This window comes from Amphibalanus amphitrite, unplaced genomic scaffold, assembly GCF_019059575.1.
Source record: "Amphibalanus amphitrite isolate SeventyFive unplaced genomic scaffold, NRLGWU_Aamphi_draft 000855F_arrow, whole genome shotgun sequence".
Lineage (NCBI taxonomy): Eukaryota > Metazoa > Arthropoda > Thecostraca > Balanomorpha > Balanidae > Amphibalanus > Amphibalanus amphitrite.
The window spans coordinates 15,130-28,045 of record NW_024882349.1 but is presented as its reverse complement, the minus strand read 5'-3'; the positions used below and the strand labels follow the sequence as shown (position 1 = coordinate 28,045).

The following is a 12,916-nucleotide window of genomic DNA, read 5'->3' as shown; positions in this document are numbered from 1 at the left end:
TGTGGGTTTATATACTGACCGCATTTCCCCACCCCTTTTCAGTGTGTGGTGACGTGCACGGTCAGTTTTTCGACCTGATGAAACTGTTTGAGGTTGGGGGACCCCCCGCCACCACCAAGTACCTGTTCCTAGGCGACTACGTCGATAGAGGCTACTTCAGCATAGAGGTGAGACGGGAAATGGGCTCTACTGGGTGGCTGATAAAGGTTTGTTCACTTCGTACACAATTTTGAGGGAAAAGACAAGTTTGCGGTGTCGTAACTTTTTTTTGTTACATTAGCATACTAGCCTGAAAACGCCGCAGCATTGTTGTTTTGTTACCCCACAGTGCACAGTGGGGATTTTTCCGATCTAGCGCCTATTAATTCAAAAAATCTTTTTTGGATTTTTGTTTATTTTTTGTGTCAGTAGGGCTAAGAAATGTCTGAATTTTTCATATATGGCATTGTTTTATCTGTATGTCCACGGCAAAACTGGGAAAAATGCGCCCAAAGTTCACTCTCATGCGTGATTACTCAATGGGCTCAGCAAGGCCCGAAAGTATAGCTCAATTTCATTGTCCTGTCCTGTTGGTTTTAATCTTGCGAGGTCAGTTGCATATCGTCTGAAAGGCACCTTTATTAGGAATGGAATGGCAAACGGAAAGTATGCCACAACCTTACTAAGGTCACAAAAATGCCCTTTACAAAAAACCCTTACAGACACCATATTGAAGGAATGGTATTCTAAATAAATGTAGGAAATCAACAATGTTCTCCACACTTTTCCACTCCGAAATATATCCTATCGAATTTGCCACTTTCTCCTGCACAAGACAACGCCTAGTTTGGCTGCCGAAACTTGCCTGAACACGGAATATTCACATTAGAGTATCTTAACACCCCACTCGAGGAGCGCTTGGGCAAACAGCACGATATAGGTATGTTCCGGACATAGGCGAATAATTTTACTTCGTGATTTATATGATGCATATTTTCTGAGACACATTCATTAGGAATAGGATGACAAACGTAAATTATACATATCGTAACCTTATTAACCATCGCACTTGTGGGAAGGGGTCGGATAAAACCCCATGGTTTTCCGCAAATTACTCGCGCAAAAAGCGGCCGATCGCGCCGAAACTTTCGGTACCCTCGAGATAATCAATTTTACATCTAACCTAAAAATTTCATGACTCTGACCCAACTGACCTTTGACCTGTGGCATATTTCTCGAGACCATGTTTGGCCGGAATCGCGATTCGGCGTATGCCAGCTCACATTATCCGCGGTTTCCAGTCTTTTTGTGGTTTTAAACGTTCAAATATGTGAAATGATGTTGGTGCCATGCATAATGGTGGGTGTCAAGGTCACGTGAAGGTCAAGTCAAGGTCATTGACCTTTTAATGACCTTGGTTCACTTTTTCGAGTTTTACTTGTTTCTAGGGTAGTTTTTGGTGCTGATTTCGATTTTAGCAGCCATTTGAATATTTACGAAGTAGTTCTAGTGCCTTCGTTCCATGTTACGAAGCTATCAGTAGTAGGTGACACTTCTATGGATGGCCGGCAGGACGCCTACTAATTGATCTAACCTGACCTGACCCGACCTGGCCTAAATGCATAAAGACATCGTCTGTGATCAAAACTAACATGAAATTCGTGATCAGCACCCCAAAATACCCCGTAACACCCTAACTTTGCGAAGTTTCAAGAGGTCTCGATTTCCCAACTTTAGTTGGGTCATTAAACTGACTTGGAAAGTCAGCTTATGACCCTGGACTTTGAAATTGGATATATTCGGCCTCATTTCGTCATAGGCAGCACGCTTGACTTTTCCGCGAAGCTCTAGCTTGATCAGGGGCCAAACGGCTGAGCGGGGGGTCCAATTGAACCCCCTATACTATGTTGATTATGCACATTTACAGGTAAAATTCTCACCAGGACACACCAGCCAACATCTGTGCACAATCTGGCTACAATTCTACCTATGGTTTGCCCTCTACGAATAAATACGTGCTAGATCGGAAAAATCCCCACTGTGCAGTGGTTCAATGTAGGAAATTTCGTTGTCACTCTGACACTCTGACACGTAAAGTTCGATTGACGAATTCTCGACATTGCTTATTCTGTTTGAATTGCTGTTTGAGGTCACTGAAGTTGTTTTCATCCGTAATCTTTGTAGCAGTCCCCTCAACGGAGAAGCTATTCTCCCTTGATATCTCTCCCCGTGATTCCTAACACTCCCGTTTCTCTCTCCACAGTGCGTTCTGTACCTGTGGTCACTGAAGCTCGCCGTGATTTATAACTGTCGTATTTTCCACAGTGTGTTCTGTACCTGTGGTCGCTGAAGCTCGCCGTGGTTATAACTGTCTTCTTCTTCACAGTGCGTTCTGTACCTGTGGTCGCTGAAGCTTCCAGTCCCGTGAAAACGATATTTCCATTGATACCTGGCCCGTGATTCCTTACACTCTGTTTTTTTTTTCTCCACAGTGTGTTCTATTCCTATGGCCTCTGAATGCCCCATTACTTCTACCTCCCCCGTTCTTTTTTCCACAGTGCGTTCTGTACCTGTGGTCTCTGAAGCTGAACCATCCCAACACACTGTTCTTGCTGCGAGGGAACCACGAGTGTCGACATCTCACCGAGTATTTCACCTTCAAACAGGAGTGTGAGTTACAGCGAGTTAGTGGGAGTTAAAGGGAGTTAGGGCGACACTCGGGAACCACGAGTGTCGGCATCTCACCGAGTACTTCACCTTCAAACAGGAGTGTGAGTTACAGTGGGAGGAAGGGAGTTAGTGTGAGTTAGGGCGACACTCGGGAACCACGAGTGTCGCCATCTTACCGAGTACTTCACCTTCAAACAGGAGTGTGAGTTACAGTGGGAGGAAGGGAGTTAGTGTGAGTTAGGGCGACACTCGGGAACCACGAGTGTCGACACCTCACCGAGTATTTCACCTTCAAACAGGAGTGTGAGTTACAGCGAGTTAGGGGGAGTTAATGTGAGTTAGTGGGAGTTAGGGCGACACTCGGGAATCATTAGTGTCGGCGTCTTACCGAGTTCTTCACCTTCAAACAGGAGTGCGAGTTAGAGAGGGAGGGAGAGGGGAAGGGGAGTTAGAGTAGGAATGGGAGTGTCTGGTGGGAATAGAATGTGAGAGTGAGCTGCGAACTTTAAGGGTTGGATTGGGAAAGAAAAACTGATGAAGGAGTGAGGCAGAAGACAGCCTTGATTAGGAATCTAAGAAGGAAATGTGATTGGGGAATGGTGATTGAGTGAATAAGACAAACTTTGTCGTTTCTCTTTTAATTTTATTTTTGGTACAGGCAGTCCAACTTAGAAGCATTTACAACCGGCGCCCTCTCTGTGTGCTTGTACTTTACAACATGATCTACCATGACAAGTAAGGGTCATTGATAACTTTATGCTCCCTTTCTCTCTGTTATTTCTCAGGCAACAGCAAGTAGGCTCCATCAAAGCCCCCGTTATACAGACGTCCATGACCATTGACATACCGATCCCCTGTTCTCTCTGTTATTTTTCAGGCAACATCAAGTACTCGGAGCGGGTTTACGACGCGTGTATGGAGGCGTTTGACTGCCTGCCCCTGGCGGCTCTGATGAACGGCCAGTTCCTCTGTATTCACGGCGGTCTGAGCCCCGAGATACACACGCTGGATGACATACGGAGGGTGAGAGGGGGAGGGAGATAGAGAGAGGAGGAGGAGGGAGGGAGGGAGGCAGAGAGAGAGGGAGGGAGGGAGAGGACGAAGAGATAGGGAGAGAGAAAGGAACAAGGAGGGAGCAGATGACCTTGTCTGATATTTAGCATTACATTCTCTCATTGCTACTCGTCACCTTAGCTTTAACATCTGAGTTCAGCGTCCTTTTTATAGAATCTATGAGAAAATGAAGTGACCATGAGAAGTGACTGACATCTAACTTTACTGCTATTCTCACATCACCTACATCCAGGTGACCCTCTGACCTGACCTGACCTGACTTGTTGACCTCAGAGAGAGAGAGAGAGAGAGAGAGAGAGAGAAACAAGAAGGGAGAGGGGATGACCTTGTTTGACATTACAATCTGATTACATTCTCATGCTCTTACATTTCTCATTTTCATACACAACATTATCTCATCGTTACTCATAACCTAAGCTCAGACATTTGAGCACAGCTCCGTTTTTATAGAATCTATAAAAAAAAATGGAGTGACCATGAGAAGTGGCTGACATCTTACCCCTAATTTCACACCATCCAAACCCACCTCACCTGTCACGTCCCACAGCTGGATATGTTTAAGGAGCCGCCTGCGTTCGGTCCTATTTGTGACGTCATCTGACTTGACCTCTGACCTGGCTCTGACCTGACCTCTGACCTATGACCTGACCTGACTTGTTAACCTCTGACCTGACCTGACTTGTTGACCTCTGACCTGACCTGTGACCTCTGACCCACAGCTGGACCGATTCAAGGAGCCTCCCGCCTTCGGTCCCATGTGCGACCTCCTCTGGGCTGACCCGCTGGAGGATTTCGGGAATGAGCGGAACACCACTGAACACTTTATGCACAACAGTGTGAGAGGGTGCTCCTACTTCTACAGGTGAGGGTGGCGGGGAGCGGGGGGGGGTTGCGAGAGAAGTGAGAAAGTGGGAGAACAATGGGGATGTTCGCGCTAAGAGTTCCGAAAAGTCTCGCCAGGTGGCAGCACGGTATGCTTTGGACACAACGCGCCGGCCGGGCCGGGGATAACACTGCGGGCGGCGACGGCGGCCGACGCACCGCGAACGGAAACTGCGTTTCATGTCTTTTTCAGGTTCATCATTTTGCTAAAATGAGTAGCTACAGTTGATTTCGATATTAGGAAGACAATGACGCGTGTGAAAGGCAAACTACTACATCGTCATTGAGCGGAAGGAAAGGCAGCTGATAGAATGGTCACCAAAAGCTACGGAGTACGAAAGATACGATGTTATCACATATTTTAGCTTACACAGTTGAAATTAAAAATCTTATTACATTCAGACATATATTCACACGCATGAAACAATCGATTTACAGCACACATTCCATGACAAGAACGCATACCTACGGTCTTAAGTTGACCTCTAGCGCTCGTCACTGTCAGATAAGTCAATCACATCCCTGTAGTTTGTACAGACTATTGACTTAACCCTTCATCCGGCATGCGTCCACTCTGTTATGGTGGGCAACGAATCACCGGCGATTTCTGCGTGGCTCTATATGACATCCTCGTCCGTTCCCCAGGTCAATTGGTTCGGTGACTTTCAAATTATAGCAGGCCCTTCCTCGGTCAGGCTTGATGGATCCACCGTCACTTTGCGCGGTACTTTTAAGACAGACTGTACCTTCTACCAACACGACTGACTGATTACAATCTGATGAGGGACAATATCTCGTCGGTCTATCAGTTGAAGTTTAATGTTCAGCGACACAAGTGTGAAGGCTGCCTGGAAAACTTGCAACAAACTAACGGGCCCTGTGTGCGGTCGGACCGCACACAGCCTCCAAGCTCCGCCCACTGCGCCCCTACGTCAGCCTTTCGTCACCGCACACAGCGACCGCTGTGGCCGGTCGGGACTGGCCACAGCGGACCGTCCACCGCACGCAGCCGTGACGTCAGAGCCGCCTACCCATCCCCTACCCCCACGCCTGCTGGACGCACCGCACACACCGCACGCAGCAGTGTGCGGTGCCCGTGAACACCCCTCAGGCAAGTAGCCTTCACATATGAAGCATTGCTATGACTACTCTTCCAGAGCTGATTGATAGCTTTTGAAAGAAGGAGCTGAGTGGCTGAGCCCTACCATTCACCACTCAACAATTGCTTAAGGCATGCAGTTCTCTATCATTAGAAAATATCTGACAGTTTGCTGGCTCTCATTTGTGTATGATGCAACACGCTTTGCATCAGTGATACTATGACACGAAATGTTGAACACTAGCATAGGTTGCAATGTAGATTTAAGGTGTCCCAGAAGCCAGAGCAAAAATTGACTCCTTAATCAACTTCATGATTGTGGCAAAACTCCACTGCCTGACTACACAGAGCACCAACTGTTTGCTCCTCTAAACTTTCACCAAAGGAAGTGTTGCTGATGTCATTTGTAGCAGCAGTGACACTGGTAACTTCAAATCACAGGATCTGGTAGCATCCATACTCTTGAATCTGGATCTTATCAATGCAGCATTGCATCTGTGAATAAATGAAAAATGGCATAAGACAGTAGGGAAAGATCTTGGCAAGTCATAATGAGATACACATGTTTAACATGCATGGATAAAAGGACATTATATACTGAAGCAATTAGCAAAACATTGCAGTTTAAGCACAGTTGAAATCTGATATGATGATCTGGATACAGTGACATCATCAAACTTAGAGTACACAAAGTGAACTTCACACAAAGTATTTGCAATTTTGAAATGCACTTTTATTGCAGTTACCTATACAAATATTCTAGAAGGTGAAAATTTATTTAAAAAAACAACAAAAACTTGCCCGTATTTAGTTGCTAAAAAAGCTGAGTGAATATTCTAAAATAGTGTTCACTTCAGTGTGAATCAAAGCTTAGAGTTAACAATTATTTACCTGATGAAATGAAGATATTATATCAATAATGAGTTAGCTTTAGATGGTGATGAGTTAAAAAAATTGCAAGAAAGGCTATCAGTTACTTCTGGATGATATACTGCAGTGCACAAGCTGTTCACCAACTCCTACCTGGTCTTTCAGTGGGATCCCTCTGTATGCACCTCAGAACTTCATCCGCAGGGCTGGTTCCTTCATACGCAGGTCCTCTGCCTTCCTTGATTCCTCGGACTCCATCCTGACAACTCCGCACCAGTGACCAGAAGCATGATTGCACTGGGCATCTGTAACACCACATAGGATTATCAATACTTATAACAATTCATAAATAGTAGGTAGCTTAGTGTTCTATTACATATACCTCCTGGTTGCTGGTGTCAAAATAGATCCTATTTGTCTTTTTCCATCATAATTCATAACCTTTATCTGCATGCAATATCTTTGGTACCAGACAAAGTAGAACACTGCTAAAATGCTTGCAATGAATCTTATAAAAATGCAATGAATTTATATAATCATTCTCAGCAGCATGTATCATCTTTTAATGCCTCTCTCAAAGGGCAGGTCAATTTCCTATATTGATATGCCCATAAACTTATACAGGTAAATTACCTCATATGGGCAATACAAGATCCAGCTATGAGTTAAGTTAGACTATTTTATACTCTTAGTTAAGTTCGCCATAAAAAATGTCTGGAAACGTGTTTACATCCATGGAATTACCGTTTGGAGTCGGTCTATCTTCGGCTTCTCGCCTCTCTTCGGCTACGTCAATTGAAGCCTTTCTAAGTCTCCTGTCCTTTGTAAACTTGCCTTTCCATGTTTGTGACACTTGCTGAATATAAATTCACAACCCATCTGAGCAAAATTCAAATCAATTGCTATCAAATTCACCGAAATTCAGTCCCTCGGACCGACACCGCACGGACTCCACACAGTGCAAAACACATTGGCGCATTCGCCGCCACAGTTTCTGTGTCCAAAGAAGGCAGTGCTGCCACCTGGTGAGGAAATAAGCCGAACATCCCCATTGGGTGAGAAAATGCATGTTTGTGATGGAGGTGTTGGGCGGTGTTATGCGTTTTGTTTTGCCCTCGGTATTAGGGACATATGCGATTGCAGCGGGCTTTGGAATTTATTGCGGATTAATCATGTTATTTTTGGAGACTGTGACACTTTGTTGGGGATTCTCTATTTTATCCAGGGATTATAAATGTATCAATAGTGACGATGGCGAACCATTGATACACACCTTGCAAAAAGTATTGTTCAGTGATCCCGGTAGGTTAATTACATTATGCTTCCCTAATCGTGAGTCTTGCTCCCATGTTTGTTATATGATATTCAAATCCCATGCATGATATGCGTCACTACATGCCGCCGGCCGCCCATGTGGGACTGTTGCCTCGCTTATGGATGCCTACGGTGAGCACGCATGTGACAATTCGTGACTCAACTGTGCTCTGGTTTTCAGTTACGCTGCGTGTTGTGACTTTCTGCAGCAGAACAGTCTTCTGTCCATCATCCGGGCCCACGAGGCCCAGGACGCCGGGTAAGAGAAGTTCCAATTGGTGACCCGATTAGTGGAATCGGCCAGGGAGGCGAGAATTTACGGAACTTTGAAATGGTTTGCGGTATCCTGTGCACAAATTTATTAGGCCTGCTGCTGAATTTGATGGTACTGACTCCAACTTTGTTTGACTTAGCGTTTTGACCATTGTGTTGCGTGAATTATTCAGTTTTATCTATAGACATATCAAGTAGAGTTATATCTATAGTTATATAGTTAAATCTGTAGCTTTGAGTCTTTTCAGGACTCCTGAAACATATGCGAAAGGCTATGCGAATGGATGGATGACGGATGATCGATCGATGGATCGAATAAATGAATTTCATGTTATCGTTGCTCCGTCAGGTACCGCATGTACCGGAAGAGCCAGACGACCGGCTTCCCGTCTCTGATCACCATCTTCTCGGCACCAAACTACCTGGACGTTTACAACAACAAGGTAAGATACACCAGCACTAATCAGACTGCTAAGATACACTATACAATTATACCCACCGGCCCCAAGCTACCTGGACGTCTACAACACAAGGTAAGATAGATACACCTCATTTACCAGACGGACAGACGGGGACAGACAGACACAGAGAGACAGACACCATCAGCCGTGTCCTTGGATCGATATTCAGTGTGCTGAATGTTCTCTCTCAACCATCAGCCACATAGGGACCGTTACATTCATTCGTTTACTCAATTCGTTCTCTATTTTGTCTTTCGTGCGCCACGCGTTTTCTCACTGTGTATTTCTCACGTTTTCTCACGTATCATGCTTGAGCCTTGAGCCCAATGGATTCCAACGTGTCTAATGTATTGTTAATAGGCCACTGTCCTCAAGTTTCCTAGTACATCTTATTACTATATCCGAATACGAACCTTTGCGCTCGCGTATGTCCTCTTTGCGATCATGCGACCATTCACACACATTCTCTGTTCATTCTGTTCTCCCAGGCGGCTGTTCTGAAGTACGAGAACAACGTGATGAACATCCGCCAGTTCAACTGTTCGCCCCATCCGTACTGGCTGCCTAACTTCATGGACGTGTTCACATGGTCCATGCCCTTCGTCGGAGAAAAAGGTGCGTGCGAGAGAGAAAAAAGGCGAGAGATAGAGAGAAAGGAAAGAAAAGTAGGTGAGCAGAAGTGGCAAAGACGGTCAACTAGGAAGAAAGGCAGCTGAGAGGGCAAGAAGGTAAACATTTGGTACTTAGTAGGATAGAAAGGAGTTTGCCGCAAAGTGTCCATCCCTATCGTGAGCCCTCGCCTCTAACCTTACCTTACCATATCTTGCCTTACCTTACCTTACCTTTTTTACCTGACCTGCTTCGTTCTGTTGTGTCCAGTGACTCACCAATTTATCTGACCGGTCCTGGCCTGCTCTGTTGTTCTCAGTGACGGAGATGCTGGTGAACCTGCTGAACATCTGCTCAGATGACGAGCTCATGTCCTCGGGAGACGAGGACACGCTGGAGGATGGTGAGTGACGACATGATACAGCTTCCCTTGCCTTCAGCTGTCGGAACAGGATGGTGGATACGAACGCTATTCGGGTCTGTAGAGCACGCCCACTGTCCAGCTTGGAGAAAAATATTGATGCGATGTAAAAACATATTGTGCGCGTTTTTCCTATTCCTGCACTATAAATTATGCTGATTTTATACCTGGAACGTGTTTGGCTCTTTACTTCCTATTTCATTTTTAATATTCGTCTTTAAACTTCATAGCTCTCCTTTATTGCTAATGCTAAGTGGGAACTAGCAGTCATTTTCTGACTTTGTGATTATGTTTATCAATTTGCGCTGTTGGACTTCATGTGTATTGTGTAGGTGTTCCTGAAACTAGGCGTTGCATGGCTCGTGCCTAACCACCGTGCCCCCCCCCCCCCCTCAGAAAAAGCAGCCGCCCAGCGGAAGGTGGTTATCAAGAACAAGATCCGCGCCATCGGCAAAATGGCGCGAGTCTTCTCCGTGCTGCGGTGAGTGTAGCTCGTGATTTCGTTAGCTGTGAACCTTCAATGGCAGCATTAGGGCGCTGCAGTGAGGTTCTGTTATACTTCGAATGAATTAGTTATGTGCTTGAAAATTAATTATTTTCCTCGAAGACATCACGTTGATTGTTTGACCAGTGCTTCATGGCTTACTTTACGTCTTCAAGTTGTTCACCTGCTCTACATGGGTTGTGAGGTGGATCCCCTTTCAACTACGCTACAAAGAACTGAGCGTGATTGATTGCGACAGATGCTGTATCGTCAGCAGCTCTTTTTGGTGCGCAAGGTCGCTAAATTATATTAGCAAGTTATAGATTATTTCGTCGTAGCAACTTAAAAGTTTACCTTCAGTTACCTCGACATTGCAGTCGAGTGCGTTATCTCATGCATATAGGAAACATGAGTTTGTAAAAAAATCACTTGTTTTACCACGGGCCTTACTCCCCTCTCCTCCCCCAGAGAGGAGAACGAATCAGTTCTCCAGCTGAAGGGCCTCACGCCGACCGGCGCTCTGCCTCTGGGCGCTCTCTCCGGGGGAAAGGTTGGGCTGCGCAGCGCCCTACAAGGGTTCTCCCCCAGCCACAAGATCGCGTCGTTCGCCGAGGCGAAGGGGCTTGACGCGATGAATGAAAGAATGCCGCCGAGACGCGAGTCGGCTGGCGCGGCAGGATCGACTGAGAATGGGAGGGAGTCCAACAGCAGGGCTTAGAGGACGCAGATGATGGCGACATCTATATGGGACGACGATGGCGACACCTATATTGGAGACGGTGGCGACATGAGGCACGAAAATGATGGCGGGATCTATATGGAAAATGCTTGTGAGACGGGATTAGATGTGCTGCAACACTGAAATGGGACATGGTCGTGACGTTCATTGAAAACATGGTGCGTTTTTGTGGGCGATGGTGGTGACACCTTTAAAGATATGGCGATACCTATAGAAAGACGGAAGAAATTTGTCGTAAATATGATCGTGCTGCCATCAGGCGAGGGTATTTATGAAAATAAGGAGGACAAGGGCGCATGATTATGAAGAAAGATGAAATTTTCGAGTGTAGTTCGATCATGTTGACGGGGACGAAGGTAAAACCTGCATGAGGTGCGTGAGATGGGAGCTATGTGGTCTCAGAATGTGGTAGAATGAAGTGGTCTCAAGAACTGAAAAGCAGTGCTGCCACGGTGATCAAATACGGCCGCCATGTTGGAACGATCTCAGGTGTGACTACAGAGCCATCTATATGCCATTTCGGGCGATGAGAGCGCCACCTATAGTGGCGATCGCGGAACTTCGCGTCGCGAGTGATTCAGTTCGAAGAAACGGAAAAGTGAGTGAGCCCAAGTGGGAAGTGAAGGCTTAAAAAAAAAAACTCGACTGAGCCTTCATACGATGAACTAGTCATAAAGGCTGATGACAGAAAAGCGCTGGCGCTGCATATAGACGCTATGGGGAGTCAAAGGTGTGATCTTTGTGACCAAAGAGACTACAAATGGGTGATACAAGACCAGTTATGTTCCAGTGAGTCAGAGATATTTCCGCGAGTCAGTCAGTTGTGGCCAGAAATGAGTCACGAGTCGACCTAAATGAGTCAGTCCTGACCGAGTCAGTCATGAGTCAGGAAACCAGGTCAGTTGATGTTTTGGGCGATGTGGGCACTGGGGAGTTATGTTAGTGTTGTTGGCTGTATGATAGACTTTATCGTGACTCTCGCTGGGACGAGTGAAGGGCGTAACTTGCGAGCGCTACCTATACTGAAACAATCTCACCCGAGGTCGGCATGTCAACCGGTGCCTCGCGAGTACCACTATCTGCAACAATTTTTGGCCACCCTCCCAGGAGTAAAGCTAGGTCCCATTGCGGTATACTCGTGTCCGTTAACAGCGGTCACAACTAACCTGCAATGGGATCTAGCTTTTCTCTTGGAAGGGTGGCCAAAAATTATTGCAGATAGGGGTACTCGCGAGGCACCAGTTTACCCGCCGGCCTCGGGTGAAATTGTTTTCAGTGTGCGTTCCTGCGCCGACTGCAGCGCCGCCTATCGGTGAGTGTGCGAGTGTTCTGTTTCCATCGCGATCACCTCGCCTGATTACGTTTCGTGAATGTTGTTGTTCCGCTTTCTGAACGCGGTTGAAATAAATGCCGACACACGCAATATCTCTTGAAAGCTTTTTAAAGCGTCCTTTGTAATTGGGGTAGGTATACCTTAGCCATTTTCATTACGGGCGTCACCTTCCAAAATTTATTGGTAGGACTTCAAAGTTCAAAGGTTGATTTTAGAATAGCAAAGCCATTCTTAAGCCATTCTTACCGTGCACCACCATTGGGTTAATGTTAGAACCAGTATAACGCCTTATGGGGCGACTAACGGAGCGAGCGAGAGGGTGGGCCTTGCACGTGCGAAATTGCGAGGGGGTACCTCCAACTGACTTGTGTACGGCACCCTACTAACCGGTCTCTAGCGATTTGCCAAATTTGAGCACAATCGGCCCAGCCGTTCTCGAGATCTGGGAGCGGCACCCTGCACGTGCGCACGTGCAAAATGGGTCCCGACTGGCTTTTGCACGGCACCCTACTAACCGGTCCCTAACTGTGTACCAAATTTGAGCGCAATCGGTCCAGCCGTTCTCGAGATCTGGAAACGACCCCTGCACGTGCGCACGTGCAGCAGCACCCCAACTCTGGCATATGGATATGCAGTGCCTAGTGGGTGCCTACCTTCATGCCAACTTTCAGCGCAATCGGCCAAGTAGTTACCGAAATATTGCAACAA

At 46.4% G+C, this 12,916-nt stretch overlaps 1 protein-coding gene across 1 annotated transcript in view; it reads left to right on the top strand.

The window, feature by feature from the left end:
- The window catches only part of LOC122367174 (serine/threonine-protein phosphatase 2B catalytic subunit 3-like), a 90,690-nt gene extending 78,392 nt beyond the window's left edge, over positions 1-12,298 (top strand). Inside the window, exons 3-12 of the mRNA XM_043340055.1 lie at positions 43-167; positions 2,538-2,649; positions 3,527-3,672; positions 4,443-4,585; positions 8,070-8,147; positions 8,511-8,604; positions 9,111-9,237; positions 9,551-9,634; positions 10,049-10,133; positions 10,605-12,298. Coding sequence (XP_043195990.1) covers positions 43-167; positions 2,538-2,649; positions 3,527-3,672; positions 4,443-4,585; positions 8,070-8,147; positions 8,511-8,604; positions 9,111-9,237; positions 9,551-9,634; positions 10,049-10,133; positions 10,605-10,854 — 1,244 coding nt within the window. The 3' untranslated portion in view covers positions 10,855-12,298. The remainder of the gene's footprint in view (positions 1-42; positions 168-2,537; positions 2,650-3,526; positions 3,673-4,442; positions 4,586-8,069; positions 8,148-8,510; positions 8,605-9,110; positions 9,238-9,550; positions 9,635-10,048; positions 10,134-10,604) is intronic.
- Positions 12,299-12,916: the final 618 nt, after the last annotated feature.